Raw genomic sequence first — 18,016 nt, forward strand, 5'->3', positions numbered from 1 at the left:
TTTTGTATCATGCTCAACTTGCCTTTGACATAAGTAGAGCCTATTCTATCCTTTCATGTTAATAGTTACTCTCCTCTCTCAAAGTATACTTAACACTGATTCATTAGTCCATGATGAAAAAGCCTTACCAATTTCAAGATTGTCTTTCTCACATGACTCCTCAATGAAGATTGAGAAAGAGACATGACCCAATTGCCCCTTATCCTTCACCTATCAGTCCTTCTGAATGAGCTAAGATTGAATGATGAAAGGTTGGAAGGTGTCAAGGGATCATGCTATGAAAAGCCTGGATAGGCTGCCAGGTATCACACACAATTCATAATTTTCAGAGAAGTCACTTTCAACAATAACTATAGTCAAATACAACAGTGGCTACTAATGTGAATACCAGGTCAAAGATAGGATGGTGGCTTCTGATTTAAAAAGAGAGGACAACTGTCCTAATGCAAAAGACAGGTTGAGCATGATACCAAAACCAATGATGCAACAATGTATATATGTCAATCCTTCAACCATATCCCCATGAACCTTAACATAGTCAAAGACACTACACAGTGTATGTCAGAAAATCAGACTACAAACTTTTGTAATTTCAGAAAGCAGACACTCCAAACTTTTGTAGTATCAAAAAGGCAGACAAGACAAACTTTTGTAGGTTCAAAAAGTGGACACTACAAATTGTTGTAGTCTCAAAAAAGCAGACACTACAACTTTTGTAGTCTTGAAAAGCAGACAATAGAAACTTTTGTAGTCTCAAATAGCAGACAATAGAAACTTTTGTAGTCTAAAAAAAGGGGACACTAGAAACTTATGTTAGTAAAATTTGTAGTCTATTTCCAACATTTTGTTGTCTTTTGTAGTCTTTTAGTAAATTGTATAGTCCACTAGTAAACTTTAAACTTTGTAAGGTATGTCCAACTTTTGTAGTCTTTTGTAGTCTATCAGTGGTCCTTATAGTCTATGTCAGACTTTTTGTAGCCTTTTGCAGGCTATCCATGTCAATTTCCCTTTTGAGGTATGCACCTTCCTTTTTGGCACAATTTTCCCACGATATGATAATTGTAGCCTCTTCTCTTGGATTTCTAAATGTGTTGAAATCATCTTGTTTGGTTTTGTTTTCATGGAGAAAAATGCAAGAAAAAAAAGAAAAAAGCTGGCAATGAGAAAAATATTTTACCTCATATCTCTACAATGAAAGCACTTTACAACATAATTTAAACAGATTCAGGAAGCTACAGTGCAGGACTACAATTTTTGTTTTTAACCATTTTAGGCAACTGGTCATGTGACCATTCTCCTGATGACCCACCTGACAGCAGCCAATGAAAAGGGCTGGCCTGCAATGAAAAGTATCCAATGAAATATCCTGGCCTGCAATGAAAAGCTACCAATGAAAATATCAGCAGCAATGAAAAGCGGTCAATGACAAGAGCTGGCCTGCAATGAAAAGTATCCAATGAAATATCCTGGCCTGCAATGAAAAGCTACCAATGAAAATACCAGCAGCAATGAAAAGCAGTCAATGAAAAGAGCTGGCCTGCAATGAAAAGTAGCCAATGAAATATCCTGGCCTGCAATGAAAAGCTATCAATGAAAATACCAGCAGCAATGAAAAGTGGTCAATGAGAAAGGCTGGCCTGCAATGAAAAGTAGCCAATGAAAATCCTAGAGAGCAATGAAAAGCTACCAATGAAATATCCTGGCCTGCAATGAAAAGCACCCAATGAAAATGCCAGCAGCAATGAAAAGTGGATAATGAAAAGGGCTGGCCGGCAATGAAAAGTGGTCAATGAAAATGGCTGGACTGCAATGAAAAGCAGTTAATGATAAGTTGTGACCTGCAATGAAAAGTTATTGAAATGCACAAGGCCTCTTATGAAAAAAATCCTTATCATAAAAGGGCCTGGGATATATATGATATACTTTTCATAAAAGTATGTGGAGCTATGCACAAGGCCTTCCTGGCCTAGGCCATGGTTTTATGATAAAATATGGTAAGGACCAGTGAGTTACAGACATTGGAGTTATCTATGAGTGAGGAGGTAACAGTTCCGGAGGACATAAATGCATTTATTCAGTCCCTACTGATTGTGGATGAGATATAAATTCTATTTTTCATAGTGCACCCAAATAGGATGTGAGCCGTCAGCTTAGCCGTAGCTGAACCAAAGCCACCCTGAACCAGCCAGTCTAAATACAGCTCAGCTTGGTGCCTAAGCCCTGGATACAGGAACTGATGGGAGCCAAGCCAAAGCTGAGCTAAGCTGAGCCGTGGCAACACTACTTGGCAACCTATGTGTCCTTTGTTGGAAACCCGCCGCCCAAATAGGGATAATTCTATGTGGGAACCCCCTTCCCGCGTGAACCCCCTTTTCTTCTATGCAAGAACCTGGTTCATACGGCCAGAGCAGCTGGCACGTGTACCTATTACAATTTACATAATTAACTAATCCCAGCATTGGGGGCATGTCGAGCGGTTGTGACCTGGCTGGTGGCAAACACTGCAATTGCATTGCAGTCGATTTGTCAAGTGGTGAGCCCTGGATGCACCTCCCCCTCGAGCATGTCCTTCTGATGGTCCAGTTAAACGGGTGGTGGAAGGTCTCCCTTTCGGATTACTGACATGGGGATCACGGAGCCCTGTAAATGCATCACCGAGTCTGCCATGCTTGATTTGAGTATGCATATGTTGAGGTGCATAGTTCAACTCACTGGATAGCACAGATCTTGTCCCTTGCCAAGTTGAGCTCCTCCTGTGTCTGCATATGTCCAGCAAGTGGTCGGATGAGAGCCTGCAACTCATGAAAAATGGTATGAGCAGGGAGGGTCTCTGTATGACGAATCTCTTGTTGAGTGGCCAGATCCAATGGATTTGACATCAGGGAACCAGTAAGTTCTGTTGATTTGATTCCTTCGAGATCATCAGGTCCCACTCGAGGAGCAACATTTAATGACACTGAGGACACTTGGCTGATGTCGAGTGATGGATTTTGATACCATCTTGAACCAAAAAAGTTTGTTAGTTGTTACTTTACAAAATGTGACAAGCCTACCATGCTCAGACAAGACCAATGTGGAATTGCAGAGAGTCCATTTTCAACATGACCTGGAAGAAGTGCCAGCAAGGCAGGCCTAAGTTGAGCCCCATACAACAATCACACACATAACACCCATTGGGTAACACGGCAAGATAGTGTTTTGTGTTGGTGCCCATCTGCTTGACACAAAGGAGGTGTCGCACTCGGAGGCCACATTGGAGAATGAGACGAAGAAGCCATTTTGTCGAAATATAAGCAGCATCATTTGTGAATGGATTCATCATATTCTAAAAGAGTTTGTGAGTAAATGAGTGGATGGCAATCGAAATCCATGTGCACTCGCTCCTCTCCACCTTCCCAATTATATCCAAGCTCATTCTCAACAGCAATTGCATACTCAGTCTGATGGCCTTATTGGTTAGCATCAGATACAGAGAAAGGTGTAGATTTGGTGCTAACCCAGTCATTAATTCTGTCGGGGCGTTGAAGAACCTCCGTTGAATAGGTAAGACTTAATTCCATCTCTCGGAAACATGTGTTGAGTGCGAACGGACCAGCATGTTCTCGCAATATCTTGAGTGGGCCAGGAAAGATGGTTTCAATTGGTCGATCGTGTTGGCGTCAAGACGACTAGCCGAAATTATAAGCTAACAAACAAAACATGTTTGACATGCAGTAACTCACATTTCATACACGTTCCAATTCCTGTATTGTTTGCCCTTCAGATCTTTCATTCAGGGTGTTGAAGAGCGTGAAGAGACTTGTTTTTGGACCCCCAAGGCTTTTTGTTACCCGGTTTTCACATTCAACCTGCTCATTGGTTCTAACACCAGCAGTGAAAACAGAACTCATCCATGCCCATGCCCATTGTTCTTGACAGGGATAAATCTCGTCATCAAGATAGGCTTGAATGGCTGGGTAACGTGCAGTGAGGTGTTGCCAAAGTCTTTCAAACTCATCAGGTGAAATAGCTCAGTAGGTAGCCCAGAAATCTTGAGTAAAATTAGTAAAGTCAGATCCGAGAACTCTCCGAGCGTGGTCGCTAATATTTCCACCAAGGTGTTGAAGGCAAAATATATGCCATGTAAGAGGTAATGTTTCACTGACACTTTTGATGAGAGATGCATGGCGGTCACTTGTAAAAACTTCAGGAGGAATGCCACCTGTTGCGTCGAGGTGGTTTCGGAGAATCCAGGAGAAAGAAGCAGCATCTTCACGTTCTTGCAGCGCATACCATCCATTGCGTGATCGCCCTTGTGAATCGATTATGATGCTGATGTTTAAGGGATAATTGGAGTTATTTCGATTGTAGGTATTGTCGTTTAGGAGGATGTCAGGGTATCGCTGAACAAGGTCAAATTGTTGACGAGTCTGCCACCAAATAATCACAACAGTCCCTGCTTCGTTAACTTTCAAATTGAAGCGCCAACCTTCCTCCTCTTCTCGCCTTCGCAAAGTCTCTGCAATGACATTAACATCGCCCCCAAGCACCTGAATATCATTCCGTGCATCGCGACGGGCTTGACACATGATGTTTGAAATTTGATGTGGCTCGAGCGCTTTTTGGAAAGATGGTTGATTTTTGACAATGGTGCCGATCTGTGTTCGCATGAAGTTACCTTGCGACATGGTAGCCAGGTTGGCAATGACTGAACATTGCTCCTGAGTGGGAGGTCTGCGTACTGAGCCACCATCGGGAACTGTCCTTTCATGGTTATGCCTCCAGTCAGCCGTCGTGACAAGCCAACCCGCTCCATTCCGACAGACATTTACATGGGCCTGGCAACCAGTTCTCCCCGACTTTCCATGGCGATGCTCAGCGGGATCAACTCCAACATCGTGTTTGGGGTTGGGGAGAGAATGTTGGTTGCAGCGGAAGGTCATTTTTTTGAGCTGACCACCTTTTGTTTTGGATTGATTTTTTACCCAGACTTGGCCGATCTGTTCTTCCTGTGCATAAATTGCAGCCTGTGCCTCTTCTAATGTTTTATAAAAACTTCCTTCTGAAACAACCCCTGGTACAGGCACTGCAGCACATTCCATGGGTACGCGAGTTCCAGAGGATTGCTGCATGAACCCACACTTGGATAGAGGTGATGACATCGGTTTTACTACTTTATAACTAGCGCGAGGGGGACTAATGATGGATAGGGATGGAGAGCAGGTGGCCTTGATGTGAACTTTTTGTTTAGTACGCCGAGAGGGAGGTGAAATACTGACAACAGAGGCAGAGCGATTTCTTTTAATGCCCTTTGGAAGAGGCGAAATGATTTTGACAGATGGTGAGTGTTTCTCTTTTTTTGGCGAAGGCTCAACCTTGACTGCATGTCTTTTGCGGGGAGGTTGTGGAGAAGATAAAACTTCAACTTCAGGTGAGGATGAACGAAGACGTGGGGGTTTGGACTTGGAAGAAATGATTTCATGTGGTGGATCCAAACCCTTTGTCTGCATGCCAAGAGGAGCTGAAGACAACTTTCCCAGAAGGGGAACTTGACTAGCTACGCCATTCACAATGAGCGGAGATTTGAAGAGCTCAAATCTCAATGGTAGGGCCTTCAAGATAGTATGCATAAACTCAAAAATGGGATGGGAAGGCTGCCAGTGTTGCGTTAGATAAACCAGTTAATATAAAAAGTCTGATGAAACGTACCAATGGGCGAAATATATTGTAATCACGGTAACTGTAGAATCCACTAATCCCGTTTTGTGACTCAGTTGCAATGCACCTGACTGTCCATTGCTCAAAAGTCTACAGCAAGGATTAGATTCAATATTGACAAAGTTCTTCGACTTACATTGTTCCGTTGTGTCGCAATGTCATGAAAACGTAGCAAATCCTCAATGGCGGCTTGTCGGAATTGGCCTGACTGTGAAGCATTCCACATTGGGATAGACGGATCACTACGAACACTGACAAAGTTGTGGGCCCCCATTCCACAACTACCCGAACTGCTGCCAGTGGACGTTTGTTGAGGAACCGCAATCTCAGAAATATATTGCCAAGATGTGTAGATGTCAGAAAATACCCAGTTAACCACTTCAAGAGCATCACAGGTCGCAAGATATCCCAGCATGTCTCCATGATCAATTGCGAGCTCAGAGGGTCGCGTATGATAACCTGAATAATGACCTGAACTGCAAACTAGGAAGCCAAAGGTTACTATATCAGTGGTCTGCAGTCGCTCCCGCAAGTCAAGCAACTCTGGAGTAAAAACCCTGGGACTTTCATGGAAGGACGCAGAAGCATTTGAGAAGAAGGATGTCAGGAGGTATAGATGGGATGGTGGTGAGTCGTCAGAATTTGACAACATGGCAGTTTTGAAGTACTCAAGTTCAGAAAGGGCGTTGATGATGTCTTCTTCAATCCAACGCTCTTCTAACAGGTAGCCTAACTTCCATAATGGGAAGTCAGTGACGTAGAACCCTTGGATTGGCGTGTATATATATTGATCAAGAAGGCGGCCCAACGTTGCATCGGGGATTGACGAGCTCGAGAAGAACTCCATAATCTGCTTTGAAAAGTGAACTGGATTAAAATTGTTGTTGATAAACTTGAACAGATGGAGCTAAAGCAACAAAACCATTAGTAAACACTGAGGAGAGCAGAGTACTTATCCATACCTTTGAAAAATGATAAACGGATGTAGTCTCCTGACCTCCAACTGAAAGTGTAAGGGTGACGGATCGCTTTCCTTTGAAAAACTCATTCGGAAGCATGCGGATTATCGGTAGGACATCATCTACATGCGGGATGGTGTCGGTTGGCAGAATGATTGTAGCAGGAGCTGATGCATGGACTTCATAATTGAACATCTCCTCAAAATCCCTCTTGATGATGGAACCTGGTGGAGCGATGGTTGGGTAGAGAAGTTCCGATGCAGCTTTGAGGGTAAGGGTGGCAAAGAATGTTGATGAATATGCTGCATAACGATTTGGCATTGAATAGGCCTCATACGCGCGAAAATCAACCTGAGCCATCGAGAAAATATGTTCAGAGAAAGCAGCAATTCCACTGATATACAACAGACCTCTTGAATAAAGTAGTGGTCGGGACATTGCGACGCAAATCACAATGTGACGCTTGTTAAACTAGAAAACCTCGTCAAAGAGCGGCGATTCCACTGATATACAACAGACTTCTGGAAGAAATTACCGGTGGGGACATTGCGATGACACTTGTTGAACTAGAAAGCATTGTCAGAAACCAGCTATACCATGAGAGGAAGGTAGCTCACGAAATACGAACACATCCGCCGCAATCTGTAGTTTGATCCACTTCTTGTGGGATGACAAGCGGTGAACTATCTGCTATCCAAAGATTGAGAACTAGTTGCTTGACAACAAGGAAATTGGATCTGCATGGACAGTGTACATGAATCTTCATAGAGGGAGATCACAGGAGGGCATCATCGTGGTCGTTGAGAGGACTCAGCAATCACCGCCCAGTCGACAACGCGCGTTGTCAACAGATGTGGCAGACGGGCGGTGACGCCGAAACTGACCGAAAAAGGAGGAACCCTCAAAACTTTGACAAATCTTTGTCAGCATCAACCCTAGGGTTCAGAGTGTGAAGGGGGTTCACACATAGAATTATCCCCCAAATAGCGTAAGATGCACATGTTCACTAGTCCCTGACCGGCGAGACCCTTAGACTATTCCTTTTCAGGTTTCCGGACACCCCGGCAACTTCCAAAACCAGTAAAACCCGGAATCTATTTTGCCATCTTACTGATGCACCCTTATGACGTGCGGGCGGGATTGGAGCGTTTGGAGCAACTACCGAAACGGTGCTAGAACTTGGAGCAATGGGCAGTGCGCGTGAATCGGCGTCATGGTTTACATAGCCACGGCCTAAAACGGATGTTTACGCACAGACAAAGGCGCAATTATGCAGTTAGCTGTCAAGGTGGCTCAAAGGTGGCTTTGGCAGGGTACTGGTGTTTGTAGCTGCTATTACATAAATAAAATAAAATAAAATATAAAGAGGAAAGAAAAGAGAATATTTCTTATCTTATCTTATCTTCTATACATGAGCTGTAAACTACTAGCCCATCCTTCCATTTCCACCTACATCTGGGCAGCTCTGGAGCACTTTCAAGGATATAGGTTAACCCTTTTTTTTGGTGGGGTGCATGTGAAGCACTTCCACTTTGATGTTGAATTAGTTTTGACCAAACAGGATTCTTTCTAATTTGTACATCTACAACCTGGCATTGTGATCTTGTTTCTGAAAGTTTGATGATAACTTACAGTAGTTTTCATGTGTGAAACTATGACATGCGATGCTATAAAATGAAAAATCTCATCCCATTTCCCTTTGCATGATTACCATTCCATATAATTGCAGCTTTGCTCTGGATCTTGGTTTTTCTCTCATGCATAAGCTTTGTAAACAACTAAAAGTCATCAGAATCTCCATCCCAGATAATCATGCAACCATCTAAACAAGGGGGAAAAAAACAAGGGACACACCAGCTGTACAATATTCTTTCCAGTAGATAGGGTAAAATTTTCTGGGTGATACAGTCAAGTGTAAGACTTATGCAAGTGCTTGAAAATATCTTACACAGAAAGACATAATCTATCCAAAGCTTCAGTTGAAATTTCAGAAGATTAACAAGCCACAATTTAAAATTATGTTTATCAAAGCAATGAGGTATTACTCTTTTATTTCAAGACTTCAAATTTCTTGTACTCAGGAGTTAATTTTGTCCAAAACATGAGAAATGTCTGTTGGATTTCTCAGGGTTATTTCTATGGGATTTCTTTACAATTTTTCCAGTTGTTTTGGCAGTTGACCAAAAATTGCCATAACCCCACATGTCATTTTGGTAGTTGTAAATGGCCTATGACCTGTGACTGTTGAATTGATAAAAATGGCACAGTAGCAAGTTCAGAATTCAAAAATGTCAATTTCAACTGATGTTGCTGATTTAACAAATTTTTGAACAGTAAAATGCATAAAAATTTGGTAGCTCATACTCATGTAATAATCTCAGTATAATGTCGATTTTATATGATGTAAAAATGTAGTGGAAGACTGCAGAGAGGGCAAGTATTACAGAAGCAGGCTGGAGATTGTTGCTATCACATAAGCAAAAGCATAGCCACCTGCTATCACATAAGCATATGCATAGCCACCTGCTATCACATAAGCACATAGCCACCTGCTATTATGTAATTACACTGGACACATGACAAGATAATTTGTCTTGGAATACTCTAAAAATATCTTTTGGAAGTTCCTTATTTTTTCCCTGTTTTCTACCAAGAAATATTTAATACATCTATAAAGATTCTTTTCAATGAATGAAGGTCAAATATTGATAAAATATGTTGGAAAACATGTAGAACATACTGAGATACATATATAGACAATTCAAATTAACCAAATATCTTTCAAGTAAATTTCTATATGTTTTTAACGTGTTTTATAGGTATTTAATCTTCATTTGTTGAAAACAATCTTTGTAGATGTATTACATGTTTCTTACTAGAAAACAGAAAAAAAATAAGGAACTTTCAAAAGATATTTTTTAGAGTATTTCAGTGCAGATTATCTTGTCATGTGTCCAGTGTAATAGCAGCTACAAACACCAGTAGACTGCCGTGGCTTTTGAGTCTTTGACATCAGGTTGACATTCTATAAAATTTAAAAGATGCGTGGCACACAAGGGGGTGTCGGGATCATAATCCCGGACCGGGGGCCGGTTGGTTGGTTGGGCCATCAGGCCGTTAAAAAAAAATTGGAAGCTCAAAAATTTTGGCCCAAAAACATTATGGGCGGCCTTCCTGGTGGATAAATTATACATAATAGATAGAAAGCTTCAAGATGTGCTAAATGCCTCAGGATGCGCCAAAAAACACAACTAAGACTGCTTACATAAGACAATAATAATATCGGACCATTGATAATTTTCCTTAGTGTGGCAACCGTTACAGCAAGGAAACATGAGGTCGGTGCAAAAAATGAAAACGTAAGGTTGTCGATTGGAGGATTTCTTTTGTGGATCCCGAGCAGAGCTGACCACCGGCAATGTGATCCAGTGGGATGTGGTCAATTGGTAAACCCACTTTCTGTTAGGGTTTCAATGTAAAACATACTTACATCTTCATGTCAAACCATTCTGATATCACCTCATTTGTATTTACCTTGTGCAGGTGCCCATGCATTGGGTCTGCAATGCATGTTCAACGTCGAGAGGCCCGAGGACAGGAAGACAACGTCACAACGGTGACGTCATATTTCCTAAAATAGACACGTGCCTGATTACGTTGGGTGGTTGGTTCAGCCCAGCGCTCACTACCAAAAAAATCGACCCTAGGTCTTTTTTTAAAATCCCGACACCCCCTTGGTGGCACATGTCAATCCACGATCACCAAACAAGCCGATCATAATCTAATCTATCGTTTTCTTTCTCCCCAACAGACTACAAGAAGTATTCAGCGGCGACTCGATAAAAGCCATTCTGGCGGAAGAAAGGCGTCCGAAATGTGTCTTGAGTTGCGGCGTCAGCTGCGGCTTGGCGATGAGAAATCCCTCCAAGTAGTTGATTGTATAAAAGATACAACAGATAACCTTGTAAACCTTGCAGTTCACTCCTTACAGCCGTCAAGTAGTTGAAGGTACAGGAATTCACCTCTTAACGTGTATATCACTAATTTTCCTGCACGATATTGAAGTTTTTATATAAACGCATGTCCTGGCATGCAATGGAAAAAAGAGTTTTTTGATGGGAAGTATATGGTTTTTAACCAGAGTAGAAAGCAGTTCTGAGCTAGAGCACTTTTGAGCAACAAGAAAGCTACTGAAAAAGGAACAATGTTGGCGGTAATTAATCGCATCGCCCGCAGGCGCGCTGCAATGATTATTCTTTCAGTTCACGAAGTTGTCTATATCTACGATTATCATTAACGACTGTCTCCGAATGTAAAGTACAAGAAAAACATAGGATGATATTCATGAACACAACTATTGGGCCGCTCACGCCCTCCCGCCCTCTCTCGCACGACTACTCCTCGTATCAATCTTCACATAATCGCTCCCATCCTCCGGCGCATCCTTCTTAACATTCATATACGCCTCTCCAAGAATCTGCAGCGCCACCGCCCTCAGCTGCGCCTTTTCGCGTGATACAGCAGGGTCGGAGAGGAGGCGGTCGCACGTCTCGCGGAGGATGGATTCGACTTCTAGTTTCGTTCCCTGGCGAGTGTTAGTTAGAAAAGAAAGAAAAGAAAAGTAGATAGGAATACCTTGAACAACGCCTGTAACCCCTTCTCAGCCGCCTGTTCCTCCAACCTCTTCTTCTCCTCCGGACTTAGGTTCCCTGCCTTTTCGGCTGCTTGGATTTGGTCGAATACCGATTTGAGCTCGATTGCCGCTCGGAGGGTTGATACGCTGTCAAAACTTGTCATAAAAAATTAGAAAGAGATGCACGGCGTACGTACGTTTCGCTAAAAACATGATATTTTCCCTGAACGTTGTGCAACCACCCACCGACGCCAAACAATGTCTGATTTGTCGCGAGGTGGTGTTTGGCCTTTGAAACGTAAACGAAGCCGATGCAGTGGAGCAATTCGACGCCGTAAGATTCGTGTGAGAGGTCAGCTGCTTCAAGCGAACAGATAGTTCGCCAGCTGGTGGATAGGTCGGAGGAGGTGGAGGGGTTTATGTCTAATGGAGTTGTAGCTGATTCTGTGAATATGCCGAGTTTGCGTTCGAGGTTTTCGACGAGTTTGGATACCCTTTCCGCACGGGCAGCTGCTTTCTAAAAGAGTGGTTGAATAAGGAAGAAAGAAAACGAAATGATGAAAAGGAAAGGAAACGAAATGAGGGGGGGAAAAAGGAAATGATAGAAAGAAACGAAATGATAGAAAGAAACGAAATGATGGAAAGAAAAGAAAATGATAGAAAGAAAATTGAACGAACCTCTGCAGATTTCTGCCTATCCTTTTCCGCCTTCACGCGCTCCTTCTCCTCCCTCCTCGCACGTTCCTCAGGGCTAATCACCTCTCTTCCCTTTGCATCCAGCACCTTCGCCTTTTCACCAGGCTCATCACTAGCCTCCTCAGCCTCCTGCAGCGCGCTCTTCATATCCCTTGCCAAGCTGATCTGACCAATAATGGGAACAAACTTGTCGCCACCGAAAATTGCACCAAAGACTTCTTCAGGATCGACGTAGCCACCCTCCGGAGCGCTTTCCTTCGGACCGAACTCGTTGTATTTCTTGCGAAGGGTGGGGTCTGAGAGGGTTTGGTAGGCGATGGCGATGGACTTGAAGCGGTCTTCTGCTAAGGGGTCATCGGGGTTTTTGTCTGGGTGATGTTTGATTGCTAGACGGCCTGCGATGTTGTTGGCGAGAAAGTACAATGAAAATGGAATGAGAACGAACGATAAGCTTTCTTGATATCGTCCGTCGACGCCGTCACCGGGACACCCAAAATATCATAATACCCCGTCTCAAGTGGCCTCTCCTGCGTCCCAATCTTCCGGCCCTTTCTCTGCTGCTGCTGCTGCTGCTGTTCTCCGGTTCCACCTAAGCCTGGACTAGACCTCGAAGATGTCACCGACGATGAAGGCACCTGAGTTGGATAAAAAGCATGCGAAACAATCGTTTGACATTGAAAACATCGGATCTGGAGTAGAGTTCCTGGGTGCGGGTATGGAGATGGTACTGGGAACTCTAAGGGGGTCGCACAGCGTGGATTTGAGCAGGTTGTGCCGATGTGCGGGAGGATAGGACGGGAGGGGAGGATGGGGTACGTCGAGGTCATGGTCAAGTGGGTATCGTCACGTGGTTACCCTTGCACACTGCGGCCACGGTGCGTACTTATGGCGCCTGGCATGACTCGTTCTTCCGTTGTTCAAAGTACAAATGAGTATCAAAGACGGGTAAGATTGAAGAAGCTTTTATTTTTTGTCTTTTTTGGACGGGAAAAACTCTTTCCTGTTTGATTTCAAAAATGTATTTTTTTTTCCGTCGCCCTGACAGGTATGCAAGGGGGGAGCACAATTTTAATTTAATATATCATGTTGATTTTTTTGGTAAGGCCAATATGGCCGGACTAACCAACCAGGCGTGGGAACAACCTTCCATATATAGGTAAAATCTATAAATAGTAACATGTTTTGGGATGTCAGCCGCCATCTTATCCTTCATTTGCCACCCCTTCCTCTGCTTTTCTTCATGCTCTTACATGGGTCACAAACCCAGTCATTGATACCAAGATCCACTGGCAGTCCAACCCTTGAAAAGTGGTACTGCATAGTCAGTGGTCAGGCTGAAATGACATGAAAAGAAAATGACCTACTAGGTCATTTTCCGCTCGTTCCTTCTTCCAGGACATCACCTGGTTCAACGCCCTCATGAACCATCTCCCCATCTGCGACCTCCTAGGTCTCGAGAGAAACCTTATCCGAAAACAACTTCGGGCGAAGGGTCGTTCATCATATGCCCTCTTTGATTTCAATCTCTCGATAATGCTGCCCCCCCCGGCAGACCACTCTCCTCATACCGATTACCCATAGAAGAATGTATCCCGGGGGTAGCCGATAAGCCGTGGGGTGTGATATGGGAGGCTGAATTAGACTTCAATCCCTTTGCATACGACGTAGGGTGCCTGGGTGTTCGTCTTGCCAATAGGTTCCAGGTAAGTACCATCACATCACAGCTGCAGAAGCTCTCTCCTTCCTCGAAACTTTCCACAGTCAACTCGATTCAGAAACATTGGCTCAACAACCGATCTTTCAAGAGATGGTGACTTGGAGACAGTGGGACCGTTGGAAGGGCTTGCCAGATGAGTTTGTTCGTCAGTGGGATGCGTACCGTATCCCCAAACCGTCTTTTCGGACACGATTTGTGAGGAAGGTTTGTGACTCTTCGGAGCTTGGGTGGCTCATAGTTGCGTTTTTGAGGAAGATGGATAGGGGATTGAGGGCGGTGTTTGTACCCTCTGCTACTGAGTGATACTAATACCCTATACCACCTTCGAAACTCGGCGACACTTGGACACTTGGATTTAAAGGCTGGCAGCTTCGGCTTGCATTGTTAGCTTGTCAATGTAGATTTGGGGTGGGTGTGTTATTTCTCCTCGAACGGCCATTTTAGGCGGCTTCCTTCTTCGCTCGAGGATGTATATCATGGATTTAACAAAACCTTGCCGATATGTCCAGGGAGGATCGCGAAGGCGGTCATGCACACTTTCCGCTTCGTTTCTTGGTTCTAGTTGCCCACTGGTACAGACTGGTACCTACTGCGGAAGTTTGTAGACACGGAAACACGACTCAAGAAGAAAAAACCAATTGAGATTCAAAGTTCCACTGTGAGTTCCCTATTATTCAATACGTACCCAAAATCTACTGTTAAAGTTCGGTGATCTACTAGTACTTACGACGCTACTCCATCATATGAGAGTTAGTACACAGAAACAGTCCTCCGCACTCGCGATCTACTCCGACTCCTACTCCTCCCTCTCTCCCCCCCATTGAACGGCGCGACAAGCCCGCCCGCGAGCTTCCCCATCAACGACTTTTTCTCACCTTGAACATGATGCTTTTTCAGTCTCGTGCTCTTGTGCTGTTTCGGCTTCAAATTCCGCGTGTCCTGCAAATTAATCAAATATCGTAAGTACCTCTTGAGCACATATCACAATTATGACTCACATAAACCTGCAAGTTCATCCCAATCGGCGGAACGACCATATACCCCCGCTTCCCCCCATGGAGCGGCACCACGATCGGCTCAGTAGGCGATGGCTGGATCACCGTAGGGCTAGTCGCGTTCGGGTGAACAGTAGTATACCCCGTCCCATAAACAATTGACATCCCTTTCCTCCCCGAGCGCCGTTTCGAGCTTTTCTTTGAGCTTTTCCCCGAGGAGCGCGAACTACGCACCCGGCGGGACGAAGAACGGGAAGTAGTCGATCGACTCGAAGATCGAGAACCCCGCCGACTTGCACCACGCGAGCTCCTGGAACGAGAACGTCTGGAGCGAGAGGTTCCTCGTGAGCTTGAACGTCCGCGCGAAGTGGAACGATAGTTCCCGAATGAATTACTGGAATGACGTCGGGAAGTTTGGTCAGGGAAAAACCCAGAAAGTGAATAGGACGAGGACGGTTTGCCCATTTGAGGAATGGGCTGAATGCCGGCCTGTTGAACAGCCCCGGAATGGGAATAAGATCTCTGCGCAGCTGGATGGGGTACGTATCCTGCAGAACGAGGTACCCCGCCTTGCTGAAATGCTGAGGGAGGGTAAGATCCATAATGCGACGATGGTTGGGGGTAATACCCAGAATTCGAACGCTGGAAAGATTGTTGTGGTATGCTACCATAGTTATACCCAGCTGAACGCGGCATCCCGGATTGTTGGAACGCCGAGGGGGAGAATCCAGACGAACCGAGACATGTCTGCGGCATATAGACTGTGGGGGACAATACAGAGCCTGGACGAGGGATGTCGTAAGGCATGGTAGAACCCGAACGAGACAATACAGAGCCTGGACGAGGGATGTCGTAAGGCATGGTAGAACCCGGACGAGACAATGCAGAGCCTGGACGAGGGATGTCGTAAGGCATGGTAGAACCCGAACGAGACAATGCAGAGCCTGGACGAGGGATGTCGTAAGGCGTGGTAGAGCTCGAACGAGGCAAGGCAGAGCCTGAACGAGGGACGTCGAAGGGCATGGTAGAGCCCGAACGAGGATTATTGTAAGGAATAGTGGAACCTGAGCGTGGCATGTCGTAAGGCATGGTAGAACCCAAACTGGGAATCGGAGCCACGAGGCTAGGAAGCGGCGTGGAGGCCATCTTGTTAGCTTGGGTGTTCATGGCCGTTTGTTGCTTTACAGAAGAGGCCCCGCCTGGCAGTGGTTGTTGGAAAGAGACGGAGTTGGACTTGGGCACGCCACCGCTAGGCATCCCGCTGGACTGCATGCCAGACATGCCAGCAGATGGTTGAAAAGACTGTTGGACGTTAGAGATAGACTTGGGCATACCACCGGACTGCATTCCAGACATCCCGCCAGAGCCCATGCTGGACATGCTCGATTGTTGATAGGACGGCTGGGAATTAGAATTAGAATTAGAGCTTCGAGGCATGTCGTATTGTTGGAAGGATTGTTGGGTGTTAGAATTGGACTTGGGCATACCACCGGACTGCATTCCAGACATCCCGCCAGAGCCCATACTAGACATGCTCGATTGTTGATAGGACGGCTGGGAATTATAATTAGAGTTAGAGCTCCGAGGTATGTCGTATTGTTGGAAAGATTGTTGGGCGTGAGAATTTGACTTGGGCATACCACCGGACTGCATTCCAGACATCCCGCCAGAGCCCATGGTCGATTGTTGATAGGACGGTTGGGAATTATGATTGGGATTGAAGCTTCGAGGCATGTCGTATTGTTGGAAAGGTTGTTGGGTGTTAGAATTGGACTTCGGCATGCCACCGCCCGATATGCCCCCGGATTGTTGAAAATAAGGCTGAGAATTAGAATTGGAATTAGAATTCCGAGGCATGTCGTATAATTGGAAAGATTGCTGAGTGTTGGAATTCTTGAGTATGCCGCTAGGTTGCGAATTGGAATTGGAAATAGGGTTTCGAGGCATGTCGTAGGGGATGGGCTGAAAAGACGTTTGAGCGTTGGAATTAGAACGGGGCATATCGTATGGCTGAAATGATTGTTGGGCGCTAGGATTAGAACGCATGCCGCCACCAGACTGCATGCCAGATTGTTGAAATGACTGAGGATTAGAGTTAGACATGCCACCAGACTGCATGCCAGACTGTTGAAACGACTGAGAATTAGAGTAGCCGGACATGCCTCCAGATTGTTGGAGCAATGGCTGAGAGGTGGAATCAGAACGGGACATGCCACCGCCAGACTGCATGCCAGATTGCTGAAAAGACGGCTGAGAGACGGAGTTAGATCGAGACATGCCGCCAGATTGTTGGAAAGAGGTAGAGTTGGAACGACTCATTGGGGCGGAAACAAGACTAGAAGACGCGGAAGAAGAATCAGAATACATCGACGTGGGTCGAGAACCCATCATCAGAGGGACAGTCGAACCCGGACGAGGTATCCCAGCTCGCTGAAAAGTCGACTGCGACATAGTAGTACCAGGAACAGTAGACCCAGAACGGCTTCCGGTCTGCATAGTGCCATTTTGTTGCGCAGCCTGCTGGCGCACTTCCGGAAGTGGCCAGTTGGAACTCAGACTCCCTGACTCGAATTGTGGGGTGTGGTAACTTCTGGGAGTGTCCAGCGGGGACATGGGAGGAAGGCGCTGGGATGTCTGAGATGCTGATCGGGGGGGATCCCTGGAAAGCAAACTCTCCCCGGGTGATACGCGTCCTCCGCGTGATGAACTCGTTGAGTGCATGTATTGGTCTGTGTTAGACGGGCGGACTGAGCGCGATGTGGTCGATAAGACGTCTGCGACGGAGCCTTGTTGGCGGCGTTGATTGTCTTGAGAAGTGTGGCTGGTCAACGGGGTGGCGATGTTGCTCATAGGTGGATATCGGTGCCAATCACTGTCAACCCAGTTTAAATCTGTGATGCTGTTCTGCGTGGTCAAGATATTGCTCATGACCGTCGAGGGGGTAATCGTACTCAGGCATTCAGCTCGATGCGGGCGTAGAGACGAGGACTCGAGAAACGAGCTTGATACGCAGCGAATTTATGTCTCCTCTGCGGCTGAGGGTGTGTCTATCAGCCAACGTTCAAGGAACACGCGGAGATCGCTCACTTTGGGTGGGATATGAATATCGAACTGCCTTGTATGATCTTAGTCGTTTACAAAGGAAGGGCAGGCTTCGAATCGTGAAGGGACGGAAAGACAACGAGGCGTCATCTTTAAATGGGGCGAGTGTGCTTGATTCCTCAGTGAATGCGGCCGTGATAAGAGCAAGCTTCAACTACATCGTGGTGTGACTAAAGTCCGGTTCTCCGATGTTTGTCCGGTCCACGACGGAATTTGC

General features: G+C 45.4%; 6 protein-coding genes across 6 annotated transcripts; all 6 read right to left on the bottom strand.

Moving 5' to 3' along the window:
- Positions 1-2,446: 2,446 nt before the first annotated feature.
- LACBIDRAFT_317847 (uncharacterized protein) lies at positions 2,447-2,879 on the bottom strand (the record flags this gene model as incomplete). Its single annotated transcript, XM_001879348.1, has 2 exons — positions 2,447-2,660; positions 2,713-2,879. 2 exons carry the CDS (start codon positions 2,877-2,879, stop codon positions 2,447-2,449), a joined length of 381 nt encoding a protein of 126 aa, XP_001879383.1.
- A 179-nt stretch (positions 2,880-3,058) lies between these two features.
- Positions 3,059-3,890, bottom strand: LACBIDRAFT_317848 (uncharacterized protein; the record flags this gene model as incomplete). The annotated part of the gene is made up of 3 exons (XM_001879349.1): positions 3,059-3,325; positions 3,498-3,611; positions 3,732-3,890. 3 exons carry the CDS (start codon positions 3,888-3,890, stop codon positions 3,059-3,061), a joined length of 540 nt encoding a protein of 179 aa, XP_001879384.1.
- Positions 3,891-4,010: 120 nt separating this feature from the next.
- On the bottom strand, positions 4,011-7,094 carry LACBIDRAFT_317849 (uncharacterized protein; the record flags this gene model as incomplete). Its single annotated transcript, XM_001879350.1, has 4 exons — positions 4,011-5,633; positions 5,689-5,787; positions 5,834-6,604; positions 6,660-7,094. The coding sequence occupies 4 exons, from the start codon at positions 7,092-7,094 to the stop codon at positions 4,011-4,013; spliced, it is 2,928 nt and encodes a 975-aa protein (XP_001879385.1).
- Positions 7,095-10,989: 3,895 nt separating this feature from the next.
- On the bottom strand, positions 10,990-12,812 carry LACBIDRAFT_317850 (uncharacterized protein; the record flags this gene model as incomplete). The annotated part of the gene is made up of 5 exons (XM_001879351.1): positions 10,990-11,241; positions 11,292-11,436; positions 11,487-11,806; positions 11,968-12,380; positions 12,431-12,812. The coding sequence occupies 5 exons, from the start codon at positions 12,810-12,812 to the stop codon at positions 11,023-11,025; spliced, it is 1,479 nt and encodes a 492-aa protein (XP_001879386.1). The 3' UTR covers positions 10,990-11,022.
- Positions 12,813-13,194: 382 nt separating this feature from the next.
- Positions 13,195-13,421, bottom strand: LACBIDRAFT_317851 (uncharacterized protein; the record flags this gene model as incomplete). Its single annotated transcript, XM_001879352.1, has 2 exons — positions 13,195-13,299; positions 13,350-13,421. 2 exons carry the CDS (start codon positions 13,419-13,421, stop codon positions 13,195-13,197), a joined length of 177 nt encoding a protein of 58 aa, XP_001879387.1.
- Positions 13,422-14,452: 1,031 nt separating this feature from the next.
- Positions 14,453-17,625, bottom strand: LACBIDRAFT_317852 (uncharacterized protein; the record flags this gene model as incomplete). Its single annotated transcript, XM_001879353.1, has 2 exons — positions 14,453-14,641; positions 14,701-17,625. The coding sequence occupies 2 exons, from the start codon at positions 17,623-17,625 to the stop codon at positions 14,453-14,455; spliced, it is 3,114 nt and encodes a 1,037-aa protein (XP_001879388.1).
- Positions 17,626-18,016: the final 391 nt, after the last annotated feature.

The sequence above is a fragment of the Laccaria bicolor genome, genomic scaffold (assembly GCF_000143565.1).
Source record: "Laccaria bicolor S238N-H82 LACBIscaffold_8 genomic scaffold, whole genome shotgun sequence".
Taxonomy (NCBI): Eukaryota; Fungi; Basidiomycota; class Agaricomycetes; order Agaricales; family Hydnangiaceae; genus Laccaria; species Laccaria bicolor.